At 45.9% G+C, this 25,848-nt stretch overlaps 1 protein-coding gene and 1 long non-coding RNA gene across 3 annotated transcripts in view; one reads left to right on the top strand and one right to left on the bottom strand.

Annotated features, from left to right (window-relative positions):
* Window positions 1–25,848, top strand: part of VPS13C (vacuolar protein sorting 13 homolog C) — a 2,773,485-nt gene that overhangs the window by 1,523,291 nt on the left and 1,224,346 nt on the right. For both annotated transcript variants that reach the window (XM_078680824.1, XM_078680823.1), the window contains exon 54: window positions 10,016–10,171. In XM_078680824.1, the coding sequence (XP_078536950.1) occupies window positions 10,016–10,171 (156 nt within the window). The remainder of the gene's footprint in view (window positions 1–10,015; window positions 10,172–25,848) is intronic.
* LOC144822865 (uncharacterized) overlaps window positions 1–25,848 on the bottom strand; it is a 790,049-nt gene that overhangs the window by 637,882 nt on the left and 126,319 nt on the right. The window lies entirely within an intron of this gene.

The raw sequence follows: 25,848 nt of genomic DNA, 5'->3' as shown, positions 1-25,848 counted from the left end.
GTGTTCCACGCGATATTATCAGTTCTTCTGTTAAACTACCGTTTACCATCACTACGGCCCTTGGGTTCATGTACAGTTTTTGGACTGCCTGTATATAACCTCCCTTGATACCCATTCTGGACATTTCAGCCCACAGGAAGTGCCAGGAGACCCTATCAAAAGCTTTCTCCGCATCAAGCAGATCCAGCACCATAGGGTCTCCTGAAACATCCATGCCATCAAACAAAGTGATCACTCGCTGGATGTGGTTGATGATGGATCTGGTGGATCTGCCTGGAATTAAGCCATGTTGGCTCTGAGGAATCACCTTGTGGATAATAGGAGCAATTCTGTTGGCCAGGACTTTCGCATAGATTTTGAAGTCTGAGTTAATAAGGGTAATGGGACAATTTGAACCAAGCTGTTCCGGAGGTTTATTCTTCTTAGCAAACTATTAACGTCCGAGACCAAGATTTCGGGGGATTGCCACCTTTAAAGATGTGTATGATAAGATCTTTCAAGATGCATTTAACTTGATCTAGAAACGAGGCATAGATCTCCGATGGGATGCAATCTAACCCCGTTGCTTTCCCTCTGGGCAGATCTTCGATTATGCCTATGATTTCTTCCTCTGTGGGGTATTCCTCTAAGAGATTTGCATCCTAATCTTTACATTTCTCATTACAAGACTTATCTAGGTAATCCCCAATACTTGCCTGGTCACCACCCCCAGTTTCATTGTATACATCTTGATAAAACTGCCAGAAAGCTTCTCTTATGAGTTTTGGGTCTGCTACTCAAGTTCCCTGAGGATCCTGAATTTCGCGAATCAAATTTGAAGAGGCCTGTTGTCTCATGCAAACTGTTAGCTGGTGTCCAATTTGCTCATTCACTTCATATAGCATCTCCTTTTGAGAGAGTGCTTTTTTAATTGCTTTTTCCGTGAAGATATTCATAATTCGAGCCTTAGCAATCGCCACTTGGTTCTGCACTTTTGCTACTTCTTCCTTCCCAGCTGGCAAATTTCCCATTGTAGCACTTATTAAGCCTTCCTCAGGTTATCTTGTAGGCCCTGCAGAGCTTGCTTGGCTTGACTATTAGCTTTTAAAGAATATTGCAAGGTCTCCCCTCGGATCCCAGCTTTTAGCGTGTCCAAGACTACTTCGATTGAAGAGCTCCCCTCATTGTCTGTTAAAAAATTGGGGATCCACTCTCTCATATGACTGCAATAATTCTCATCTAAGTGCAGGGATTTCTCGAAAGTCCATTAGCTAGGTGTGTTTCTTCTATTGTCTATATCTAAGGAACGGATGAGAGGATTATGATCCGACAGGATCCGGGGAAGTTTTTTAATTTGGCATTTGTTTTTTATCGCATTAGACCTCAAAATATAATCCAATCTTGCATGGGTGAGATGTGGATTGGAAAAATATGTAAACCCTGGATCATCAGGCTTTAAGGTCTGCCAGCCATCCACTAGCCTATGTATGGAACATATTTGACTCAATGCTTTGAATACTTTGGGTTTACGACCAGTATAGTGCCACCATCCTTTAAGGAACAAATATTTGGCAGGTTAATGTTGAGATCCCCGCTAACCATTAAAGGTAATGGCCAATGCATCAATTCGTTTGAGATCTCGTCAAAAACTGATGCCTCGTCGCTGTTGCTACCATAAATGGCACATAAACTCATCTTTTGCCCATTCCCATACTGGCATTCTGTGATTGCCCAGTGGCCAAATTTTTCTGCCTTAGAGTGACTAAAAACGAGCCCGCTTCCCCCGGCTAAAATAGCAACTCCCCCTTACCCTAGCTCCTTGTGATGTAGCACAGATCAGCCTATATCCTAATGTTTTTAAAATATGCATTTGTGAGCCCTCAATGTGCGTTTCTTGCAAACAGACAAAGCTTGTGCCCCAAGCTTAGTCCTACTGCCACCGCCTGCCTTTTTCTGATGTTGTTTCGGCCACAAATATTCACTAATAATACTCTTAGCAGACCCATCTTTTTACACTAGGTACTCCGCGTATATAACCACAATCTTGCGACAATCGAAAACCGGGTGACATACTTATTTTGTTTGGACCATTTTTGCAGTTTAGCGCAGCCTGTCTGACCCGCCCCCCCCCTCTAAAGCCCCCCCACCCTCCACCACCTTTGGAGGTTACCTGGCCGAGGCTGGAGTTTGACATCCGATGTGCAGAGCCCCGCAATCCCGCTGAGCCTCCCCGCCTACAAATAGAAAGAAAAAACCCATCGCTTCTGGTAGCAGTTATACCCCAAAAAAAGACCCAGCCTTCCTTAATAGAAAATGGGAAAAAATAAATCAAATAAGGCATGCACAGCAAAACAATTTCAGCAAAAGAAAGAGCTGCTAAGCTTTAGAGCACGCCTAAAATGTGAACATGTTATTCAAGCATTATTTAAGCATGCTTAGGAACTTGCCACAGGAACGTCTTCCGTGTGTACTTTGAAAATTCTTAGCTACATTATTTGTGACCAGAAAGTTCCTCTAGGTATTTTTTCCCCATAATTTCAGAAACAAAGCTGCGGGTGACCATTTGTATACAATTTTCAGCTGGCCGGATTTTGTAAGTACAACTCGGCCCCTTGTTTCTGAAATGGATCAAAAAGTTGCCGGAGCCTCCACCTGCGCTCTACTGGGGAATCTGTGGGCTCTTTCAATTTCCCTCTCCAAATCCCATGATTGCAGTTCTGGAAAAGCCCCTTTAAGTAAGGTAATCATACATTTCCTGGGGTCATCTTTTCCTCCCCTTCCAGAATTCCTAAGAAGCGGAGGTTGTTGCGTCTCTGCCGGTTTTCCTGCTCCTCCATTTACCACATCAGGTCTTTCACCACCCCCTCATGTTGTTCATGCTTTGTCTGTAGTGTGACAACATCTTTTTCTAGCTGTTCCGTCCTTCCCTCTACCATAGCCATTTGGTCCGCAAAATCGGCACAGGTTTTACCAACCTTTCTGGCTGCCCCTTGCAGTTTTTTAGCCGACAAGATCCCACATTGAGGATGCGTAGTTCAATGGTGGTTCCTATGAGCTGCGGGCTGCAAAGTGAGTTCCTGCATCGAGGATGCGTAACCTCAGACATGATTCTGGGGGGAAACAGGGTTGCAATTCAAGGTCCTGCATCAAGAATGCATTGTGTAGTGGCGTTTCTGAGACGTTGCTGGTCTGAGATGCAAGGTCCTGTGTCAAGGACGCTATAGGTAGCAATGGTCCCGAAGAGCTGAGGGGTTCTGCGTCTGGGATGCATCTTTCAGTGGCAGTTCCAATGCGGAACTGCAAGATGTGTTGTGCTATGTGGCTTCTGCCCAGAAGACCACAGCTGGGCTGGCAGAGCACCTCAGGCCCAATTCCAAAGATCCAGGACTGGGATACCACCACTTGTGTGTGGGGGGGGTCAGTGTGGGGTAGGACTCACAGCTGGCAGAGTCCAGATGTATGGTTCAAGGTAACTTAAGGCTTTTCTATCCCTGAGGCTCTGATCAGAAGGCCAACCAACTAGCCCTTTAAGTCACTCTGATAGCCAGAGGTTCAAGATGTTGGTCCAGTCCTTTTCATTCAGGCAGCAGGGCAGCAGAGTAGCAGGGCAACATAGTAGCAGTCCTTCTTGCAGCAGAGAAGCACAACAGTTCTTCTGAGCTTCCACAGATCCAGAGGTGTACTGCAGAGTTGGGTCTGGGCTTCACTATTAATGCTTGGTGCCAGCTTTGAAGTAGAAGTTTCTACAAGGTTCCACTCCCGGAGCTGTTTGGAATTTTCTGCTGCTCTGCTCTGGAAAGAAAAGACTAGTGTGAAACCTTTTGGGAGTGTGCTGAGGCTGAGCCTTTGTGATCTACAATTGTGGTAGGTGACCGCTCATCCCCCTTTCAAGTCAGAGATGGCCCATCCTGCCAACACCAATTTCCACTTTGTCTCACTTTCTGGGAGTAATACAGAAATGCCAACTGCCAGTTATACCTAATCATGTTATGTTGCAAAAGTCTGTGGGCACCAAATGGTTGGGGCAAAAAATGCCAACCTTCCAAAAGTGCTGCGGCAACATGATGGACAGAATGGTGAATGAATCAAACCTTCAACCCCAGTCGAGAGATCTGGGTTAAATCCATCGTTCTTTTGCTCACTACGCCCGCCCCCACACCAGTTCAGACCCACCCATATGCAAATTACTATTGACCCTGCTTCTCAAGGGAACAGTCCAGCCCGAACTGCCAAGCAGGGTTCTTCCTGGACTGAAAGCATCCTGGGAACTTTCCAAAAGTGGCATTTTCAGAATTGGGACTTAAAATCCAAATCTACCATTATAGACGTTATTTAATTAAATGTAGTAAGGCAACCCAGTGCTATTTTATGGCAGAGGCAGGCTTTGCAGTACTAAAAAAACTAATTTGGGGGGTTTTCACTATCATGACAAGTAAACATTAACAGTACATGTCCAATCTTGTAAATACACCACACCCTGCCCTATGGGCTGTTTAGGGGCTAACCTAGGGGTGACTTATTGTAATCCTTGGGACCTCAGGATTGAGTAGAGAATACGACCACCCCAACTTCCGTACCTTGAAATGATACAATAGATCCAGTGATGCTGTTAACCAAGGTTTAATCACAGCAAAAGACGAACACTAGACTTGCTACTCAGGATCTGTGCTGGGGCTTCCGCCCTTTCCTTCCAACCGTCCTCTGCACGAATGTCGGTCCCGACATTCACCAACAGAGGACACCGTGCTAAGTAGTGGCCGACAATGCCACTCGATTGTTTGGGGAAAGTACGGTTTGTTTTCCTGGCTCGTCCTCCGCATTAGTGTCGGTCCTGACACCAGCCAACGGAGGGCAATAAACGCAAGCTTTACTCCAGCCCGGTTTCTCCAATTGTTCAGTATGGTGAAATAATACGTTGATGCAAAATAGTAGCGCTTGTAGCGCGAGTCTCTGCGCTCAAATACCCTTGAGCGGGGACTGCTGTCAATAGCGCATTATAGCGCGAGTCTCAATGCTCGAAATACCCCCAAGCTGGGACTGCTGTCAATAGCGCGTTGCAGCGCGATTCTAGGCGCTCGAAAACCCTCAAGCGGGGACAGCGAACAAGATCGCGGTTAAGCGCGAGTCGCAGCACTCGAATACCCTCGAGCGGGGACAGCTGGAAATAGCGCGTTGTAGCGCGAGTCTTAAGCGCTCGAAAACCCTCGAGAGGGGACTGCGGCAGAATAGCGTTTCAAAGTTCAATTTCTGCTCGCCTGTTTCCTCACGGGCGAACCCGCCAACAGCTGACCCGAAATGTCCGTTACCCCTCCTGCGGGAACTGAACCTGAGAACAACGGTTCTCAACAAAGGACTAAGGAACACGCCTCGAGGGGTAAACAAAAGGCTCCTGCACGATACAAGATTCAAGGTCTCACCTTGTTGAAGTGTCGACTCGCTCTACGAACTGCAATATCCAACGCCTTCCTCTGCGTCCGTTGTGGTCTTTATGCTGGTTTGAAAAGCGCCTGTTACCGGCTCGGCATTCTGGGTCCTGTAGTTCTTGAGCTAGGTGCTCTGGGGGTTGTAGTTCCGTCTCCTGGCCGGCGGCGCTGTGACCCCGTTCTGTGTCCTAACACTTATATGTGTTAAAAGGGAAGGTTTAGGTCTGGCAAAAGGTTTAATTTGGCAGGTCTGTATGACAATTCAAAACTGCACACACAGGCTGCAGGCCTGGGACATGTTTAAAAGGCTACTTAAGTGGGTGGCACAATTAGTGCTGCAGGCCCACTAGTAGCATTTAATTTACAGGCCCCGGGTACAGGTAGTACCACTTTACTAGGGACTTAAAAGAAAATTAAATATGCCAATTGGGTGAAAGTCAATGTTACCATGTTTAAAGGGGAGAGCACAATACTTTAGCACTGGTTAGCAGTGGGAAAGTGTGCAGAGTCCTAAGGTTAGCAAAAACGAAGTCAGCAAAAACAGGAGGATAGAAGGTCAAATGTTGAGGAAAACCAGGCCAAGTTGGGTCCAACAATTCATAGAAGTTTAACCGTACAAAGAAAAGCGAGGGAAATAAAAAATGGATTAATGGAAACAGAATAGCATAATGCACAGTGGATCCTGTGCTCTTTGCTTTGATTAAGATTTATCTATGGGCAGTTTGAAAATTTTGCGTATGTCTTTTGGAAAGTTTTGTCTTGCTACTTATGCAACATTTCAGTAGTAAATGTTAAGAGATCTTCTTTGGAACTAAGGACTCAATTAATTCCTTCTACATTAAAAGCCAAAGCAATTTCTCAACTAAAACCGTTGCATCTTCTTTTGGTGTTGGGTTAAGTTGAGGCACTTATTTAAGTAAAGGCTGGCTAGCATTTTCCCGATTGCTGAACAGCCTTTCTTTTATTGCAACATTGTGTTTTTTATTCACATACCTCACCAGTTTGTTTCTGGGGAGTATCCTCCCTTAGGTCGAAGGAGCGTCGCCCCTTCTTTCTCACAGCGCGAGAAGCAGAAACATAAAATGGTATTTTAAATACCATTTTAGGTTTCTGCTTCTCGCGCTGTGAGAAAGTAAAAGGGTATGTCTGGTTTGGACGGGTCGGGGAGGAGTGGCTTGCCCAATGTTATGGGCCCTGACTGCTTGGTCGGGCCTTCCCTGGCACTTCCACGCACTCAGGCATTTCCGTCACCCTACTAAACACTAGATCGGCAGTCGCGCACCAGCAGGAGATTTTCAATCTCCTCGATAGCGACAGCCCCGACATACTATGTTTAACCGAGACATGGTACCGTCCTGACTCTCAACCTAGTGTTTTGGCGGCACTTCCCCACTCTTATTCCATCTTACGAGCTGATCGACCGGATGGCAAAACCGGTGGTGGGGTTGCCCTAATTTTTCGCAACAACCTCCGGTTTCAAATATTAGCATCCCCCTCCTTACCTACAACGGACTGCCTGATTGCACGCTCTACTGTACCTAAGTCCCCTGTGACCTGCGTACTAGTATATCGACCCCCTCATACCCACTCCCAGTTTATTTCTGCTTTTCAAGAGCTACTAGCCCCTCTTGTAGTTAATAATACTTCTGTTGTTGTACTTGGTGATTTTAATTTCTGGCCCAACGACCCCTCAGAAGACCCCATATCTAAGGATTTCACCTCCTTATTACTTAGTTTGAATTTTGTCCAGCATGTTCGTGCCCCAACGCACGTCCGGGGCCATACCTTAGACCAAGTATGGACTCTTAATCTACCTACTACTAACTTGTCCATTGCTCCTTGCGTGTGGTCCGATCATTACTTATTGTCCTTTTCTTTGGACCTCCGCGCTCAAAATGTCCCCCGTGGCTCTAAAACCCTGTGGGTTCGAAGCTGGAATCGTGTGGATACCCCCGCTTTCTGTGAGGCCCTAACTGCCACCTGCCCTGATCTTATTGACATTTCCCCCCAACAACAGCTGGCCACCTTAGACAGCTGGATAATCCACCTTCGGGATAAAAAGGCCCCGTTAAAGAAGGTTACTATAAATCACCACCATCATGCTAACAAGTGGTTCACCCCTGCCCTTAAAGCATTTAAGCTAACTGTTCGCCAAGCTGAACGGGCTTGGAGGCTGAAATATTGCCCTACTAGCAAAAATCACTACACTACCCTGCTAGCAGAATACAAAAAAGCTATCTTAGCGGCCAAGAAAGACTACTTCTCCCAACGCATTCTGCAAGCAGATTGCCAGCCACGTGAAATCTTTGCTACAGTCCACGAGTTAGCCCTATCAGATAGGCCTTCACCTTCGATTATACCTTCTCAGTCACTGTGCAATTCACTGAACGAGTTTTTTATTGAGAAAGTTGCGCAAATAAAAGCTCGCATTCCTCCTGCATCTAACTCTTTACCAGATTGCTCTCCGCCACAGAACACCCAGTGCCTGACTTCTATTCCGATATTAACCAGTGAGTCCCTCTCCCCGCTACTTAAGCGTGTAAAATCGGGGTCTCCTTCTGATACGTGCCCGGCCCGTATATTGGCCCAGGTGTTCTTGGCCTGTCCTGTCCCCGCTCTCACCGTTTTAAACAATACCTTCATCCTAGGTCTTGTCCCTACTGCTTTTAAATCGGCTACCATCATCCCCATTTTAAAGAAACCTGGGGCTGACCCTGCCTCCCTGGTCAACTATCGCCCCATATCCCTGCTTCCCTACTTGGGCAAGGTGGCGGAGACGCATGTGTCTCAAATCCTGAGCACCTTTGTTGAGGACAGTAATTACCTGGCCCCATGTCAAGCTGGTTTCCGACCTCGACACTCCACCGAGAAGGTGGTGATTTCGGTCATGGACCAACTTAGGGAAGGACTCGACGCAAACACCCCCAAGATTTTGGTCCTTTTGGACCTCTCCGCCGCCTTTGACACCGTGGACCATAACATCTTGTTGTCACGGGTCAGGGCGGCGGGGATCGGGGGGCTTGCATTTGCCTGGGTCGAGTCGTTCCTGAAGGATCGTAATCAGACAGTCCATCTCGGCACCTTCTCGGCCTCTCCACGTACTGTCACCTGTGGTGTTCCTCAGGGTTCTGCTCTCTCCCCTTTACTTTTTAATCTTTACATTTTCCCCCTGGTTTTTGCTTTACAGAATATGGAGGTCACTGTATATAACTATGCAGATGATCTCCAACTTATTTTTGACCTTTCCTCCCCCTCAGGGGTTGGCAGTTTCCAGTCCGTCATGCTATTTATCCGAGACTGGATGAACACCAACCAGTTAAAACTTAATCCGGATAAAACGGAACTTGTGGCGACGGGCGGCGCTGCCAATCCCTGGTCCTCTTCTTTCTGGCCCTCCTCACTTGGACCCCCTCCTTCCCCTTCTTGTTCAGTTAAAACCCTTGGGATCATTCTCAACAACCAATTAACCCTTCATTCACACATTAATTCGGTGGTTTCTTCTTGTTTCTTTACACTTCGACTCATCCGGAAAATTGCCAGGTTTTTTTCCACTTCTGCTCTAAAGCTAATTCTGATGGCCATGGTCCTGTCAAAGATTGACTATGGAAACATCATTTACAATGGAGCCCCTGCATATGCCTTGCAGCGCCTACAGTTAATACAAAACCAGGCGGTCCGCCTGGTTTTTGGCCTGTCTAAGTCCCATCACTCGACTCCCCTACTCAAGAGCTTACATTGGCTCCCTATAAAAGAACGAGCCAGGTTTAAGTTGGGGTGTTTGACTTTTCAAGCACGAGCGGGTACAGCCCCAGCCTTCATTAATTCGGCTATTTCTCTCTATGTTCTTTCTAGAGACCTCCGCTCCTCTAGCTTAGCCTTACTAACAACGCCCCGGTTCAAAAAGAAGCGGGCAGGAGGGCAGAAGTTTGCTGTGCTCGCTCCCACCTTCTGGAATGGCCTCCCACTGTCCTTAAGACTCTCTTCCTCCTACATGGAGTTCCGGAGGTCACTAAAAACATTTTTATTCCAGCAGGCTTTTGGCACTTAGCTATCCTATCATCTCTAGCTCTTTTTTTTTTCTTTCTTTTTTTCTTTAGGGACCTCACTAGCGCCATGAAACTGACTCAGTGTACGTGCGCTTTATAAGTTCTTTTTTAAATTAAATTAAATTTAAATTTGGCGCCGACCAAAACCAGTCATACACACTCTGCCTACATAGAATAAATAGCCTCCCTACAGGTGCCCGGCTGGGCGCCGTCCACACCAATCACAACGCTGCCATTGCAGCATTGTGATTGGCTTAGGGGAGGGGAGAGAGGATGCCTGCTTCCTGTTCCAGGAGAGCAGGAAAGCAGTAGGAAAACACAGACGCGAGACTCAGCCAGGAGCGGAGGCAGCACGGTACCCCTTAAGGTAAGTTTTTTTATTTATTTTATAAATCCTACCCCGCACAACCCCCCCCCCACCCCATTCGCAAGTCATGTGAACCGCGACTGATCATTTCTTTTGGCACATGCACCTTATTTTCAATCTAACATTGTCATTGTAGCCTACACTCTGTATGGAAATGTGTACTTTGTTATAAAAGTAATGTATTCTTATTTCACACCTAGATGAAGAATAATCCCAAACAGGAAAGAGGTCTGATTCCGGGTGATGATTTTGTTTTACTACCTGAACCACAAACTGCCATTAGCATCTCTTCAAAGGACACAATGAATATAACAATCTCAAAATGTTCTCTCGGAGTTTTCAGTAATTTAGCAAAGGTAAGAAGCTACAGTAAACTCCGACAATAAACTTACTATATTGTATTTTAATGTTTTTAGATCCTATTGTTGTTTCCAATATAGCAATTTATTATTGACTTTGCACCTCTGAGTTGAATTCAAAAAAGGCCTGTATATATGGTTTTAAACCATCCAGTTGCATATATTTAGCAGTTGCTTCCATGTAGAATATACATTAGACCACAAGTGTCATAATGCCCTTCAAAGGATTATAGGGATAAACGCATAAATATAACTTCAAAAGGACTCCTCCACTGTGAACAAGACTGCATTAGTCGAAACGCATCTGTGGTGTTTGGTGAGACTTGGATGGTGATCAATCTATACTACTATAATAAAGTAAGAACTTTCAGGCGGGTAAACTCGGGAACCACGGCGCCAATCTACACACCCGATACACCATTGAAATTATGCTTAGCTTGCTGCCCCTAGTCTCCTTACCCCTGTACTCTGATGTCTGGGTGCATGGCCATGTTCCCTCCTTTCTGCCCACCGTATTCCATGGACCTGCCACCATCCTATCTACTCTGTGTTCTGTTGAGCTGCCACTGCCCCTCCCACCTATCTAGCATGGTCAGATGGCTGATGCCTGTCCCTGCCACCTCCTACCTGGCTGTCCAAGTTCCATGCCTCTATCCCTCCCTCCTGTCCTTCATGGTCCATTTTGCTGCCACACACTTCTGCTCTCCATGCTCTGTTGTGCTGCAACTGCTCCTCCTGTCTGCTGTGTGTGATCTATTGTGATGCCCTGCTATCTTTTGTTTGTGTTCAGCTCCTACCCCTCCTTTCTGTCCTCTAAGTTACCCTGCCCCATCCCACTTGCCCACCATGGCTGTTGCACTGCTACTTACCCTCCCACTTTCCATGCATGGCTTTCAGTGCTGCCACAGGCCCTCCCACCTACCCTGTATCGTCAGCTTGCAGCCCCTGACCCCCTCCCACCTTCCCTCCGTTGTCTCTATTGTCTGTGTGTATGTCGTTAGTCTCACTGCTTCCCTCCATGGTATGTTGTGCTTCCAGTGTCCTTTCCCGCTTGTCCTTTATGGTCAGTTTGTTGCTCCTGCCCTCCATTTGCCATATACAGATCCCTATCCCTCCATCTGCCTTGTCTGGTCTGCTGCCGTGCCCTGCTCCCTCTCCTGCCCTTCATAGTCCGTTAAGCTGCAGCAGTCCCTCCTATGTGTCCGGTATGGTTAGTTTGCTGCCCTTGTCTCTTTCCCCTCTGTTCATTGTTGTCCATGTGCATGGCCCTGTTCGCTCCCTATTGCTTTCCATGGTCTGTTGTGCTGCACTGCTATACCACTTGCCCTGTCTGGTGTATTGTGCTGCTGCTACCCCGGATACCTGCCCTGTAAGGTTAGTTTGGTGTCCCTGCTCTCTCTTATCCAAGTCCATGTCCATACCCCATTCCTCCTGCCCTCTGTGATCCAATGTACCGTAATTGCCAACATATTTAATTTGGTAAGACAGAGATTTTGAAAAATAAACCTGGGGAATAGATTTTCCAATTTCAAATACATTGAAAAAGAGGAGACTTTAGGCAGGATACTGATAAAATAAAGCCCCTTTGGGCTTAAAAACATCTGGAACCTCCTGCCTGAATTGGGTCAGTTGGCATGCATGGTTGTACGGCCATTGCCTCTTCCTTCTGCCCTCAATGGTTTAAAGGATCGGGCACTGCCAAGGGTCGGCGGTGATCTGGATCGCGATTACAAGTAGATATATCGATGGTTCCTGACTCTTGATGAAAGTGTGACTACAGGACAACACCATGCTCCAGACTCGCATGACCCTCAAAAAACTCAGAACAAGGGTAATCCCCAAGGACAGAAGATCAAGACCGATGAGAGCCTTAGGCCTTATGTATGTGCATGGTATGCATGCGTAACAATGCAGGGATACATTAAACATCCCTGACAAAGACCCCCAGACCTGGATGGGCTCTTAGTATGGGCTAAAACATGTTGGCATTTACATAGTAGGGTTAATTGAACAATTAAGTTCAATAAAAACCCTAAAGAAACTTTTTATTCACTGGTACCCTATAAATAACGGAACTCTTTGGGTATCCCTGTAGGTATTTTAACCTCCTATCTTTTTCCTAGATCCCTGCTTATCCAGCCAGATTTTGGATGGCTCTTAGTATGGGCCGAAACATGTTGGCATTTACATAGTAGGGTTAATTGAACAATTGGGTTCAATAAAAACCCTAAAGAAACTTTGTATTCATACCCCAGGTGCCCTATAAATAACGGAACTCTTTGGGTATCCTTGTAGGTATTTTAACCTCCTATCTTTCTCCTAGATCCCTGCTTATCCAGCCAGATTTTATCAGAGAAATCCCACTCCTTCGTGTTGAGTCCGCCCTGGGGGTATTACCCTACCAGGTTGTGGATAGGCGCAGATGATGAAGCATGTCACGATAAAGTGAGTGAGGTGTCTACTCTAATATCTTTGGATACGCAAGCGGTGCTAGGAAGCAGATCCTTACCTTTCTACTTTTTCCTTCTTTTCTCAGTCCAATTGATTTCGTGTGTGAATAATGACTTTGGGAGAATGCGACTGGTCTCATAGACTCTTGCTATCCATTTTTGTGTGAACATATTTTTACCTCCACCCGTTTTGCACTGCGATCCCTTAATGCTTTTGGCATCCTTGAACACTTTTCCCATACATTGCTGCCCTCCCTTCTGGATGAGACCCAGAACAATCTTGCCCGGTTAATATGGGATGTCAACAAGCAGCTAAACTGATCCTTCGATATGGTATGGATCAGGCTATGGCCTCTTCAGTCGCACTATGTCAGCATTCCTGGTTGCGTACCTCTAGGTTTTTGATGACACCCATCTATTCAGTGCCCATGCAGACACTGCATTACAACGTTTTCGGGACAATTGGGGCGGTGAGGCCTTTCAACTCTGTTTACTATATAACTCCGCCTTTCCAGCGGTCTTGCTTGACTAGCTCCTACGGACATAGTCGGGTCGCGCTTTTTTTCTTTCTACTGAGCCATTGGTAGGCTTCATGCTTCCAGTTCTTTTCTAAACATTTCACCTTAGGGTGGCAACCAGTAAGGTGTTCCTGCCTTCCAAAGGTGCTATTTTTAGTCACTAACCATCATGGTGGATTGGAGTCGGTTTTTGTTTTATGGCCCTGGGTATGTTTCCAACCCTATGATTTAGGCGTTTTCTTCTTACCAGACTTCAGACAAGCAATCATTATCGTATTTTGTGCGGATGCACTATTGCCTTGCCCTGTACTTCGTGGAACATCTTCTGTATGCCTCATAGGCAGTGGCGTCCAGCAATGCACCTGGGTGGCAGGGTGGAGCAGGGTGGAGCAGGGGAGAGGGGGAGGATGAAAAAATAATAAAAAAAAATAACTTACCATATCGCTGCCGTGTCTCTCCTCCGCATGAGGACTCAGTCGAACAGGAAGCACCCAGGCTCCCCTGACCAATCACAATGTTGCAATGCTGTGTTGTGATTAGTCTGTGCACCGTGGTTCGGTGCTCAGATGTGGACTGGGGGCCTGGGTATGTTCTCCAAGCAGGCTGTAATGCAGAACATGCGAAGTGCACATGACTGTTTGGCTGGCCCCATTGTGCACTTGGAGTGGGCTAATCACTCCTCCTCTGCGCTGCAGAGCAGCTCCACCCACCTGCAAAGCAGCACGGAAACATAAAATGATAATAACTTTGAGTTATTATCATTTTATGTTTCCTTTATATACACAGTTTAAAAGCACTGGGGCAACGCTCCTCCACCTCAGCGGAGGAGCCGGCACTTATCATAGGCATTCCTGGGTGTGCTTATGGAATTTAATATCCCTTATAGCGGATTTTCTTTTGCACACAAACATTGGCACACAGTTTTTCACCTTACACTTACCCCCTATTAGGGTGTTTCTCTCAATCTGATTGAGACATCTAGCTTCAGATTCCTTGACTTTTTAATTCTCCCCAGACGGCAGCCTGGATCCAGAAATTTTTCAACAGTACCTCTGTGCGCCGGGGGATGGCGTTGTATGGCTCCGTTATGTCGTTGTCTCCGGACATGACGTCAGTGGAGCCATATAATTCCCCTCTGGTGCACGGACATCAGTTTCTAATTATCTGCGCTACAACGGGGATCCAGAAAAGCTGTACCTCAGACCTCTTGTGTTTGGCCTACTTCGAAGGCTTTTTGCATCAGGGAACAGTGTGCCTATGCCTTGGGGTTTTAAGCTATGCAAGACCTGTATTCGACAGATGTCAGTTATGGATCCTCATCCCATCTGCATGTGGTACATAGGAGAGCATCACTACTCCGAGGAGTACGACGCCTGTAAGCGGCTGAAGCCTAAGACCTTGCGGGAAAGGCGAATGAAGTTGCTGATGGTGCGGCTCTCCCGATTGGAGTCCAGGTAATACTGATTTCCTTCCTGCTTTGAGGTTCCTGCTTGGGGCTGTTCAAGGAGCCATTCTTGTGGGCGCCGCTCACCCAAGTCCTGAAAATTCTGTCATAAGGTAATGACGTGACGGAGGCCTTCAGCCTCACTGCATCATACCATAGTTGCTGGTTCCTTCCGTTCCTTACCGGAGGATGTAGAACAAGAGTCAACCTGAGCCTCCCTCCTTAGCTGGGGCGACTATAACCCAGATGCAGGCATATTTTCATGCCCTGCCTTCCTTTTTTGGGGCCATGCCTCCCCGTGGTGCGCCTTTGTGCCCCAAAGAGGTAGAAGGTACTCTGATTGGAAACACGCCGGCTGGTTCGCCCTCAGCGCCGGTCGAGGATCTCGGCTCCGTGCCTGGAGCCATTACGGCATTGGTACACAGCCTGGTGCGGCTTCCACTTGTGATGCTGGCGTCGTCGGATGAGGTGGTACTGGAAGTAGATATGACGCCGGAACGACGCTGGAGACACCGTTCATGGTGCTCATAGCCACCGCGCCTTATTCTTTACATTCAGAGGATAAAGCTAGTTCTGTTACTATTCCTCCAGCATTGCAAGGTGACTCAGCAGCTGCTAGTGATGTCAACTGGTTGGTCTTAGTCTCCCTCTTATAGGAGGTTCTTTGGAGTCATTTGGTGGGGACAGTAGTCTGCAACCCTCTTCTAATTATGATCTTCTTTCTCCGCCACAAATGGCGATGAAGGCTAGTGCAGCTTTTGCTCAGGTTATGAATAGAGCTGCTGAGGTCTTGAAATTGCAGCTTCATTCGGTGACTTTGTCACCTGACCCTTTATTGGATCTGTTTCATCAGGGTGTCACAGGTGTTGAACCCTTACTACCTTATGGAGAGTCCATGTATGATATTCTCCTGGGCACTTGGGCGAGGCCGGTGTCTGGTATCTCTGTTGATTGTGCCATCGTATGGACGACCCTGCTTGTCTTTCTCAACACCCTTCAGCTAAAGTATTTGTCATGCAAACTGCTACAACTTCGCCAAATTTGGATGTTTCGCCTTTGCTTCCACCAGGTAGCGAGTCTAGGTGGTTGGATGTCTGTGGCCGGAATATCTTTGCGTTGGCTAGTTCGGCCTTGAGGTCATTTAACATGTCTTGTGTCTTAGGAAGGCTTCATATGCCTTGTGGGACTCTGTCAACCATTCGCTTCCTTCCCTTCCTGAGGGGGTCAGGGCTAAACTCTTTCAGCTTGTGCAAGATGGCCGTGAGATGGCAAAGTTCAATATTAAATCGGCAATGGACACCACCGAAGATACGCTTGGTTGCGCAAATCAAGATTCCCAGATAATGTTCGGGAGAGCTTGAAAGAAATGTCCTTTGATGGTGTTTGTTTATTTGACAGCCATGCAGATTCAGCTGTACAACGCCTCATGGCTGGTCACTTGTAGTTTGGCCTTATCAGGTTTTCTGCCTATCCTTTATATAGTCAATGCTGTGGATCTTAGGTTAAGGATTTAAATCCTGCCTCTGCTGTTGTCTTTGTAGTGTTGAAGTAATAAGCACTACTTCTTCCTTACAAGTGAGTGTGTTTGACTCCGGATTTGACTTTTTAATCTCTGGATTCTATTTGCAGCTGTGTAGTTGATTTGATCTTTTATTTACTCTGATGAGGAGCTTAATCTCAAGAGTGTATACCCCTTCTTGGATATACAACTTACTCTGCATGGAGTTTTGGTTTTCTATTGTATACCTCTTTAAGTATACATTTCGTAGTCTATTTGTTTACTATTAGCTGTATATCAGAGAAAACTATCTAAGTCTTGGTTATACTGTTAAGGGCTATTGTAGTAAACTAATTGCTGTTCTTTTTCTCTTGTGAAACACTTTGTGGGGTTCGGTTACATTTACACGCTCGTCTGGGTTTTCTTAACCAGGGTAATCAGTGCAGTTTGTTTCTCTTATTAAGCCGACTGCATATTTATGTGAGTGCTTAATATTTTGAAGAGTTGTGCTGGTAACTTCTGGGTTTATGGTATATTCTTTGGAATACACAACTTAGTGGCCACCTTCTTTGTGGGAGGGTATAGGAAATTCCTTGATTCAATTTTGGAACATAGTGGTGTGAACTCTGTACCTTAAACAGTCTGATAGGCTGTGTCTGAAACAGATAGGACTGTTTAGTTCACACATTTCATGGTAGGAGTTTTTAGGCTTGATAGAAAGCTCTTCTTGTTATTCTCCTACAACACTTTTTCTCATCTGGCGGAAGGTTAGATATTGCCTGTCCTCTTTGTTATGTATCACATTTTTACCTGTGCTTAAAAGTCCATGAGAAATCATAGCTGCTGCTTCTTGAAGAAGTGTATGTGATATGTAAATGTAAGAGGGGAAACATTGGCAAACATTGGTTACAATGAACCACAGTTATGTACTAGACCATGTGTTAATTTGCAACCAAATGGTCTAGGATACAACATCCGGACAGTAACATCATTGACATACTATATGTCCAACATTATGTACATATGTAAATAAGTGTAAATTTCAGTAACATGATAATGAACATGAAAAACATGACATACTAATGTCCAAGAATATATACACATTTAATAATTTGCCCCGTAAATGCGAATCAAATATGTCACACAAGCAAATAGTACAAATGTACTATACACCTTAAAAGTATAAGTTAAAATGAAATATTCAATGGTAATGCAAATCTATGTGACACTAACATCATGCAATTGTAAATAAGAACTGTGTTCATTGTCTGAGGGTAAAAAGTGTATGAAAACAACATCTCCCAGAATGCAATGGGAGAGTATTTTTGACAGGAAGTACTATAAAACAGGATGTGAAAGTAGTGTCTCCCTACCGTGACAAAGGCTGTGATGGCCAAAACGCGTCGGTTTTGACAGGCTGGCTCTTTTTTATAATAAAATATCAATTCAATAGAAGGATTTCTGTGTGCGGCTAAAGTCTGTTGGGAAATTGATTCAGGCCATTGGTCCGGCCCATACCCTGCACCCGCTGGTGAGCGCTCCGGCTTTCTGAACACATTGTATGCAAAATTGAATTCAGCTGTAGGCGCCCGACCGAGAGAATGTCATAAAAGATCAACATCCACCAGGTTGAGCGCTGATGGACGGAGCGAGGGAGCCCCACCCGGACAAGAGTCTTCCCGAAAGGTGAGTGGGGCTACGAAGCTGATTATTTGCACTCTCGCACAAAGTGACTTGAAAAGGGACATAAGGCACAGGTAAATCGCCGAAGCAAAGGCTCAGCGTTCTGTGTTACTAAAAAAGTAGAAATCCTTCAGAAAATGTTGATGATAGCAAAACTGTTAGCTGGAACACACTGATAAAAGGATTGGAGTGTATGCATCAAAAACAAAAAATAATGGAGGCGCGCAAAGCGAAACGAGCACAGAAAATGGCAACAATGTTTCAACCAAGCACGGGAGAACGCGCGGAAGTAGTTGAAATAAATGACATGCAGCCCGAACAGAACCAGTCTCTTAAACAACTGTTTCTACAGCTAGAAAGGCAATACAAAAAGGAAATCAGCAAAATCCGGGAAATCCTGACTCTACGCAAATATCTTGAAATAGATCGTATACCAATAGGGTTAAGGGCCAAAACCGATATGAAAATCTTAATAAAATATGCAGATACTGAATTGGAGAAATACATGCTCTTATCGAAGAATTGGAAAATAAGTAGGACTGCTGAACAAGGAAGAATCAAGTAAATTAAGAAATGACATGGAAACTCACCTTGAGAAATATAAGGATGAAGTACAAGAGCCGAAACATAGGAAATTTATGAGGGATGAAAATGGACAAGGAAGGATCCTAACATTCGCAAGGCAATTTGATGCGCTGAAAGTGAACTATGTAAAAAATCCCCCTAAGTTGGCAGGAGATACGAGTGAATCAGCTGTGAATGAAAATGAAGCCGCTGGGAACACAAATGTACCAAAAAATATCACTTTTTTAGAGGAAATGCTTTTGGTGAACCTAGACCAGAGCCTATTGAGGAATTGAAGAGACAGAGGACATGGAAGAGGCAATTTAAAGTCTTCCCTAGTACCCGAAAAGCCCGAAGATCCCAACACAACAACAATTAAAAAAACAGTATCCATTGCGCAGTCGAACTCACAGGAAGTAAATGATGAAAAATTCTAATCGTTAATCTTTCAAGTTACCCACCATCTGAAACTGAATACTCAGTATTGAATAAAGGACAGTCCTTCTGTCCTGAGAGACACTTTGATTATGCCAATACAAAAATTGACATATATAAATTCGTACGGAAACTAAAATACATGCTGGAAACAAAAGAACTCAAGGCAACATGGAACCAACAATTGAAGCAATCAGAGAAGAATCAGATGGCAAGCATGTGTGTATATATATATATATCAACTTCACACGCTTGCCATTCTATCAAGACAGACTCCAGCATGCTCTGGATCGCTCAAAGACGGTTTATTGGCACAAAAAACTGGTAACGCGTTTCAGCAAAAAAGAGATTTTAAGGTGAGTTGCGTCTGCATCTCTTTCCAGCGTACCTTGGTGCTTCAACCGTGTTCTTGACTCGAAGTCATGTTTGGACTGTCTGACCATGGCACTTAAGGCTGTGTGGGGGCAAGCTTTGTAAACCCTTGCAGTCCGGCAGTTCATATTGGTCAGCAAAATCCTATGAGTTGTTGGGCTGCTCTGAGTCTCTAGTGAAATATTTATGAATATTTAGGTATTTATACACATCTTTATGATACACTTTTATACAAAACTGTTTGGTGTCTTTTTATCTTCTTTACAGCGCATTATTTACCCTTCTAGTTGTCATTTTGTTCAAACATCATTCGTTATATCATGGAGGTATTATTGTTCATCTTTCATTTGGTTTTCATTCATCTTGGTATGATGGGAAATTAGTTGTGAGAGTGCTTCTTTGAATCTGATATTTCTTTATTGTTGTGAACAATGCAGATTGCATCACTTTTGTCTTGCACTTGGCCCTTTTGGTCAACAAGTTCTCTTTTTCCTCTCGGGATAGAGGATGATGTCTGATAACTGACAGATGGTTCTTTAGGGGTCTCCCCCACTTTTTTCCCCTCAAGAGCCGATTGTTTCGGAATTTTAGGAATGTTATTATTTATATGTCCTGTGACATTGATCATAGATTCTAATAGAAGCCCAGCTCTTGTTCTGCTATTCCTACAATTAGTTGGTTGTTGGATATGACCGGCTGGTTCTCTTGAGAACTTTTGTAGGATTAGTTCACAGACCCTCCTCCAGGGGAATATAGCTATGGTATTTAATTCAAGAGTGAAGGAATCTGCGGCTAGATGTCTCTATCAGATGTAAAAGTTACTTACTTTCGGTAACGTAATTTCTGGTAGGGACACAGTCTAGCCACAGATTCCTTAACACCCTGCCCATCCTCCACACTTTGATAAACACCTATGAGTTAAGGGTTATACTCTTTTTAAGTACTGGTTCTATGTACCAGATGACCAATGTCTCTCTCATGTTGGGATTCAACGAAATACTTGACCTTACCACATAGTTTTGTTTAGATGTTGCCATACCACCTATTTCTAAATGTGTGTGGTCTGTAAAGTGGAGGTGTCTTCTCTGTCATACTGGATTAGACTCCAGTGAGAATTATTGATTAATGTATTCTTTCTTTGATTGTTGTTATCACTCCTTGTGTTGGCACTATTTCTAGGTCAGGTAAGGATGTGATTCAATGAACAGTTTGGCTTTGGTTTTATAGGTTTAGTTTTCCTTTTACCATAATGTTTGTTACCATTGATGGATGGTCTATAGAGGGTAAGGTTTTCTTCCTTTACATGGTGTTTCTTCATCTTCATCAAGGTGCAGGGTTTCATGTAGCCCTGTGCTTTATTGATTAGTTTGGGGTTTTCTTTGAAATCCATGTCTGGTATTAACATACCATTTGATGTTTCTACTTTATTAATGTTTCAGACATTTTTGATCTTTTTGGAACCCTGTTTCTGCAGCCAGTTGCTATAGTGGCTCCGCTTTCTGGAGTTAAAGGTTTCACAGAAGAACTGACGTCCGTGCGCATGAGGGGACTTATATGGCTCCACTGACAACATATCCGGAAATTACATCATCACGGAGCCATACGACGCTGTCCACCACCGCCCTGAGGTACTACTGAAATATTTCCAGATCCAGACTGGTTCTTGGGGAGAATTCAAAAGTTAAGTAATCTGCAGCTAGACTGTGTCTCTATCAGATATTACGTTTCCGAAGGTAAGTAACTTGTACTTCTGTCCCTCCCAGGAAATGAGGCACTATATCCAGCATAACTTGATGTCAGTTGCACCGGGTGATTCAGGTTGCACACACAGGTGCAAGTTCTGCAAAGCCTCACCAGGTTGAATGAGACTCTGCACTAGGCTTGTCCCCCACCTCTGAGGATCGCAACCTGTGAATAGGACACCTCACGCAATGTCCATGCATTCGGCGTGGTGCATGAAGGAAATGCTGCACAGTCGATGAATTGGGCCACTTTGGACCCTGCAACTGGTGAATCCGCGCACCACCAACCAAAAGATTATTCATGCTAAAGTCCCTGCAGTACAGGAACCACTTTGCTGCCGATACGGGCAACTTCATCATGAGCTCCACACTCGGCATTCCGGACTCCAGGCACAATTCTGTAATTCCAAGCTCACACTGTCCTGTCCAGCTTTCAGCTGGTGATGTGGGCACTTAGAGGGCACTGATCTTCAAATGTCACTGGTAGATGGTGTGGGTCCTCATAGGAGATCTTTGATATCCCTGAGACCTTTGCGAGAACAAGAGCCCAGCCAACTGGTCCTTGAGAGCCCACTTCAGGGTGCCACACGTTAGCAGGTTGTCAGCCCAGGCCAGCCACTTTTCAGGAAGGTTTGCGGTCCTTTCCACAGACAGTTATCCTCCATGTGCACAAGAGTCCTCTGGCAAGGTGCACCACGCAGACCAGGTTCCCTGGTCCTGCGTCCCCACAAGCGGATCTCTCTCCTAGGTGGGGTGGCAATGTGTAGTTATACCCCATTGGGCCTATGAAGATGTAAAGAGTATTCCTTTGACCCACAGACGTGTCACCTAAATTTCAGTCCGGTCTGCCATGAGGCAGTAGAATCCATATCTTTATCTTTATGGGGGCCGTATTCTGGCCCCAGAGGCCAGGTGTCACAATCTCTGCCCTCCGTATATTCCGCCAGATCTGTAAATGGCCGAGGTTAGCTATCTCAATTGCATGCCCTATGGCTTATGGCTGTCGCTGGGGAATACCCAGTTGTGTTCCCAGGAGAACCTGCAAACAGAGTATACAGAGTCTCTGCCACTCCAAAGTGACCAGGCGGCATGAAGCACAATGCCCATCGATGTCGGGACGTTGAGAATTGTACACGGTGACCTTGTCGCTAAAGCTGTGAGGACCAAGCGATGCTGAGGAAGACCAGGAGCTGTGCATGAGCTGTCCCACTTCGGTTGTTGGTGTCTAGGTGGTTGGTGTCCTGCGGGAGAGCCAACAAATCTTGGTAGCTGCAAATGACGAGGAAAGTGATAACATGTAATAGTTGAGAACAGCAAGGTTCAAGGGTCTCACCAAGTGCAGGAGAGTCGGAGCAAGCAAGGTAGCCTATCGAAGCAAAGGAAGACCCTCAAGATGACCCCCAAGCCGAAGGCACATAGGAGTCGCAAGAGGACCTCAGCAAAACTCACACAAGATGGAGGCCCACAGTGCAGAGGATGCATTGAGGATGCTGATCTTCAAGGGATGAGGTTCTGGAGGCTGGAGCTTCTTGTAGCCCAAAGATCTCTGGAGTGCAGAGCCAGCAAGCCTTGCACAGGGGTTTGGTACCAGCAGCCCGACAAGGGATACTGTCCTCAAAATTGCTGAGAAGACATGTTAGGCCTCTAGGGAGCTGCAGAACCACCAACTGAGTTACTGGGCCTCGGGAAGGCCATAGGATGACAGCAGAAGCAGACTAGTCAGCATCGTTGCATTGCCTGAAGATGCAGGGGTGTGACTCCTTTACTCCAAGGGAAATTACTTTGGATGTCCTTGATGCACACAGGCCTTCTGGAGAACCTGGATGAAGCACAGACAATGCAGAAGACTTGAAGAACAGCAAGACCAGGAGCAGCAGGGGTCTTCCTTGATGCAGTCTTGGTTCCAGTCGAAGTCCAACGAAGTCCAGACGGTCGAAAATTGATTATCGAAGAGTGTCTTGCTTTGAAAGGTGAATCTTTTTCCACAAGGAATCGAAGGACCCACCCAAAGGTGGAGTCCTTAATTACCCTAGGAAAAGTATTGGAATAACTTGTGGGGTCCCTCCCAGAGGGTGGGGCTGGATGGAGTGGAGGATACTCTCCTGTCCTTTTTCCATATTCGTTCCAGAGCGGGAACGAAAGGGTTGCTGGACTTGCTCAAACCCGAGTATGCAAGGAGGGCACCAAATCTGCCCTTTAATGCAGTCTGGTGGCACTGCAAATTGTCCCCGCCCCAGCCTGATACACTAAGTCCTGTCTTGGATGTGGTCACACCTCCCTGTGACAGGAAACTTGTTCTACCTTCACCTACTGGAGCTCAGCTCAGCAGCAGGAGGGTAGAATCGTGTCTGTGGTTGGCAGCACCACTTGCTTGCTGGAAGACCCTGAAAGGCTGTTACTGGGAGTACAGGTGGGTCCCCCAAGGAGCCCCCCCAGTATATGGGCACCAGAATTGTTTTTTGGGAATGATTCCAACATGTTTGATACCAAACATGACTGGGTTCGGACCAGCAACAATATAGTTAAACATCTGGTAATGGTTGATGTCCACTATATACCTTAAAATGGCTGACTGCACTTACAAAGTCTGGTGAATTGACTCATGCAGGACCACCTGCACACTTATAACCAAGCACCCTGCCCCTAGGACTGAAGGGCCTGCCATGGGGTTTAAGTGTTGTGACCCCAGATATAAGAAAACTTCTATGTGTCATGAGTGGTGCAAGCACCAGCTCACACAGCTGCAATGACAGGCTTGTAGTCACAGTTTAAGTGGCCTCCCATGGGTGGCCCAATACTTGCTGCAGCCCATGGGAGACCCCTGGTTTACCTATGCCCTGGGTACCAAATTCCTTTCCTTTGAATTTCCCCGGGCGCCAGACTGGATCATTATACATTTGCGTGAGCAGTACTCTTGCAAGCCTTAAGGTGGCTCAGTTCGGCTCCTTGTGATGATATTGGCGTTGTTAGCCTTGGTTATGATTTAGTGGTCACCTATATAAGTGCCACCCAGGTGCACGGACATCAGTTCTTTTCTTTCCGCACCAGTTAAGTGCTGACCCAGATAAGATCTACCCCTCTATCTCTTTTTTGACAGGCCTTTTTCAACATTGTGTCGAGGACATTTTTTTCTTGTGTGTCGAGGATGTCATCTAGACGAACAGAGTTTAAACTGTGTGGTGCCTGTAACTGCGCCATGTCGGTAACCGACCCCCACCTCATCTGCTTGTGGTGCCTCAAGCACGACACGGAGTAGTGCTTGGAATGCCGGGACATGGCTCTGAAGGCCTTGTTGGAGCAATCTTTGAAGCTCCTTGTGGCCTGGCAGTCTACACCATTGGGCGCAACTCCTCGGAGATCCTGTTTCTGTTCAAGGAAGAGGAGGTTGCGAGACCGCTCCAGGAGCCCCAAGTCCTCCTTTTCTCATTTGAGGTCCTCGGGACACTTGGGGAAGAGACACAAAAAGAAGTCCAAATGGACTTTGACTTCACCTCATCTGTCTTCCATTGGTGAGACAGGTAAGGAGCATCCGGCACTTTAGGCACGGTTCTTTGGAGTGGGAACCTTATTTCTGGGAGCCAGAGCAACCCCTGCTCAGATTAAGGACTTTTACGAAGCCATGCTCTGCGTAGTTGAGTGGGCCCACCCGTCTGCTGCACCGTTAGGGCCACATACGGGTCAGAGGAGGCCCAAGCTAGTTTTACGCCATTGGCTCCAGCCACGGCAGGGTCCCATGGATCCGATTCCAGATCTGGGTTGACGCCAGATGTGCTAACGCAACCTTTCCTGGTGTCGTACCGGAAGCCGATGCCTCTGGGGCTGCCACTGCCCACCGACGGCGCCAGCCCCATCCTGATACCCAATGACTTTACTCGAAATTTACTCTGGCAGATCCTAGAGGTTCTACGCCATTGCCTGTGTATTTTAAAGAAGTTTCATGCTTGGGTTAGGATTGGGAGGGGTCTATGGACCCTTTAGAACAACAACTAGATGTTCCAGTGTAACAGTTAGACTGGTATGAGGATCTTGGGGAAGCCAGTGGACTGGACACTTCACCAGATACTGGTTTGCTCTCTCCACCTAGTGTGGCTGCGGAGGAGGGGTGCATCTTATGCGTTGGTGGTGAGGAGGGCAGCAGAGGTCCTTGGCCTGGAGCTGCCCTCTGTGCAGATCAGGACTAATATTCTGACTGAGGTTCTTCAGCCTGCAGCTTCCATGTCCGAACCCCCATTTCCCTTTAATGAAGCACTAACAGATGTCCTTCTAGGCACATGTTCCAGGTCTAACACAGGGTATCCTGTGAACTGGACAATTACACGGCTCTGCAGTGGGACCTGAAGTTTCAGTGGGCGCAGCATCAGGGAAATCTCGCTGTTGTGGTCCAGATCCTGCAGTGAACTGCAAAAGACCTGCAGTGGTGGATGATGAACCGTGATTGGGTCAGAAGCAGACCCCTCTCCCTTCCCCAACCAGATCTCACAGTAGTTACAAATAGGTTGGTAGTAGTGGTTCCCAATCATTTGAGAAAGAACAGCACAATCAAGAAGTAGAAAACGTATCAAAGTATCGAGTAATATAGTGTGAATAAATTCTTATTACTCATTGCAGTAAGTTTTGGGGTGCTTGCTTGGCTCACTTGCACCTTCTACCAAGAGATGCTAATCACACAAAAGTAAACTAATATGTATACAAACTTAAAAACATAGAGCACTAATGAGCACACCCTTTGTTGTTATTAATCACCCAAAGTACTGGATAAAAGAATTTTTCTTTTAACAGATATCCAGTGTCACATATACGTCTCTCAACACAAAAATTCAGTTGATAAATTCCAACAGCATTCGTTTTGTATAAAATATACAGAGTCCACAACAATCCAATTCTTCAACTTTGTGGTTTCATTCTTGTATTATATCCAGCATGAAATCTGCCGATGTGCCAACACGTGTTTCATCTCCCCATAGACTT

Source organism: Lissotriton helveticus, chromosome 3_1 (assembly GCF_964261635.1).
Source record: "Lissotriton helveticus chromosome 3_1, aLisHel1.1, whole genome shotgun sequence".
In the NCBI taxonomy this organism is placed as follows: Eukaryota; Metazoa; Chordata; class Amphibia; order Caudata; family Salamandridae; genus Lissotriton; species Lissotriton helveticus.
Note: the sequence above shows the minus strand (reverse complement) of the source record. Positions and strands in the feature narration are given on the sequence as shown.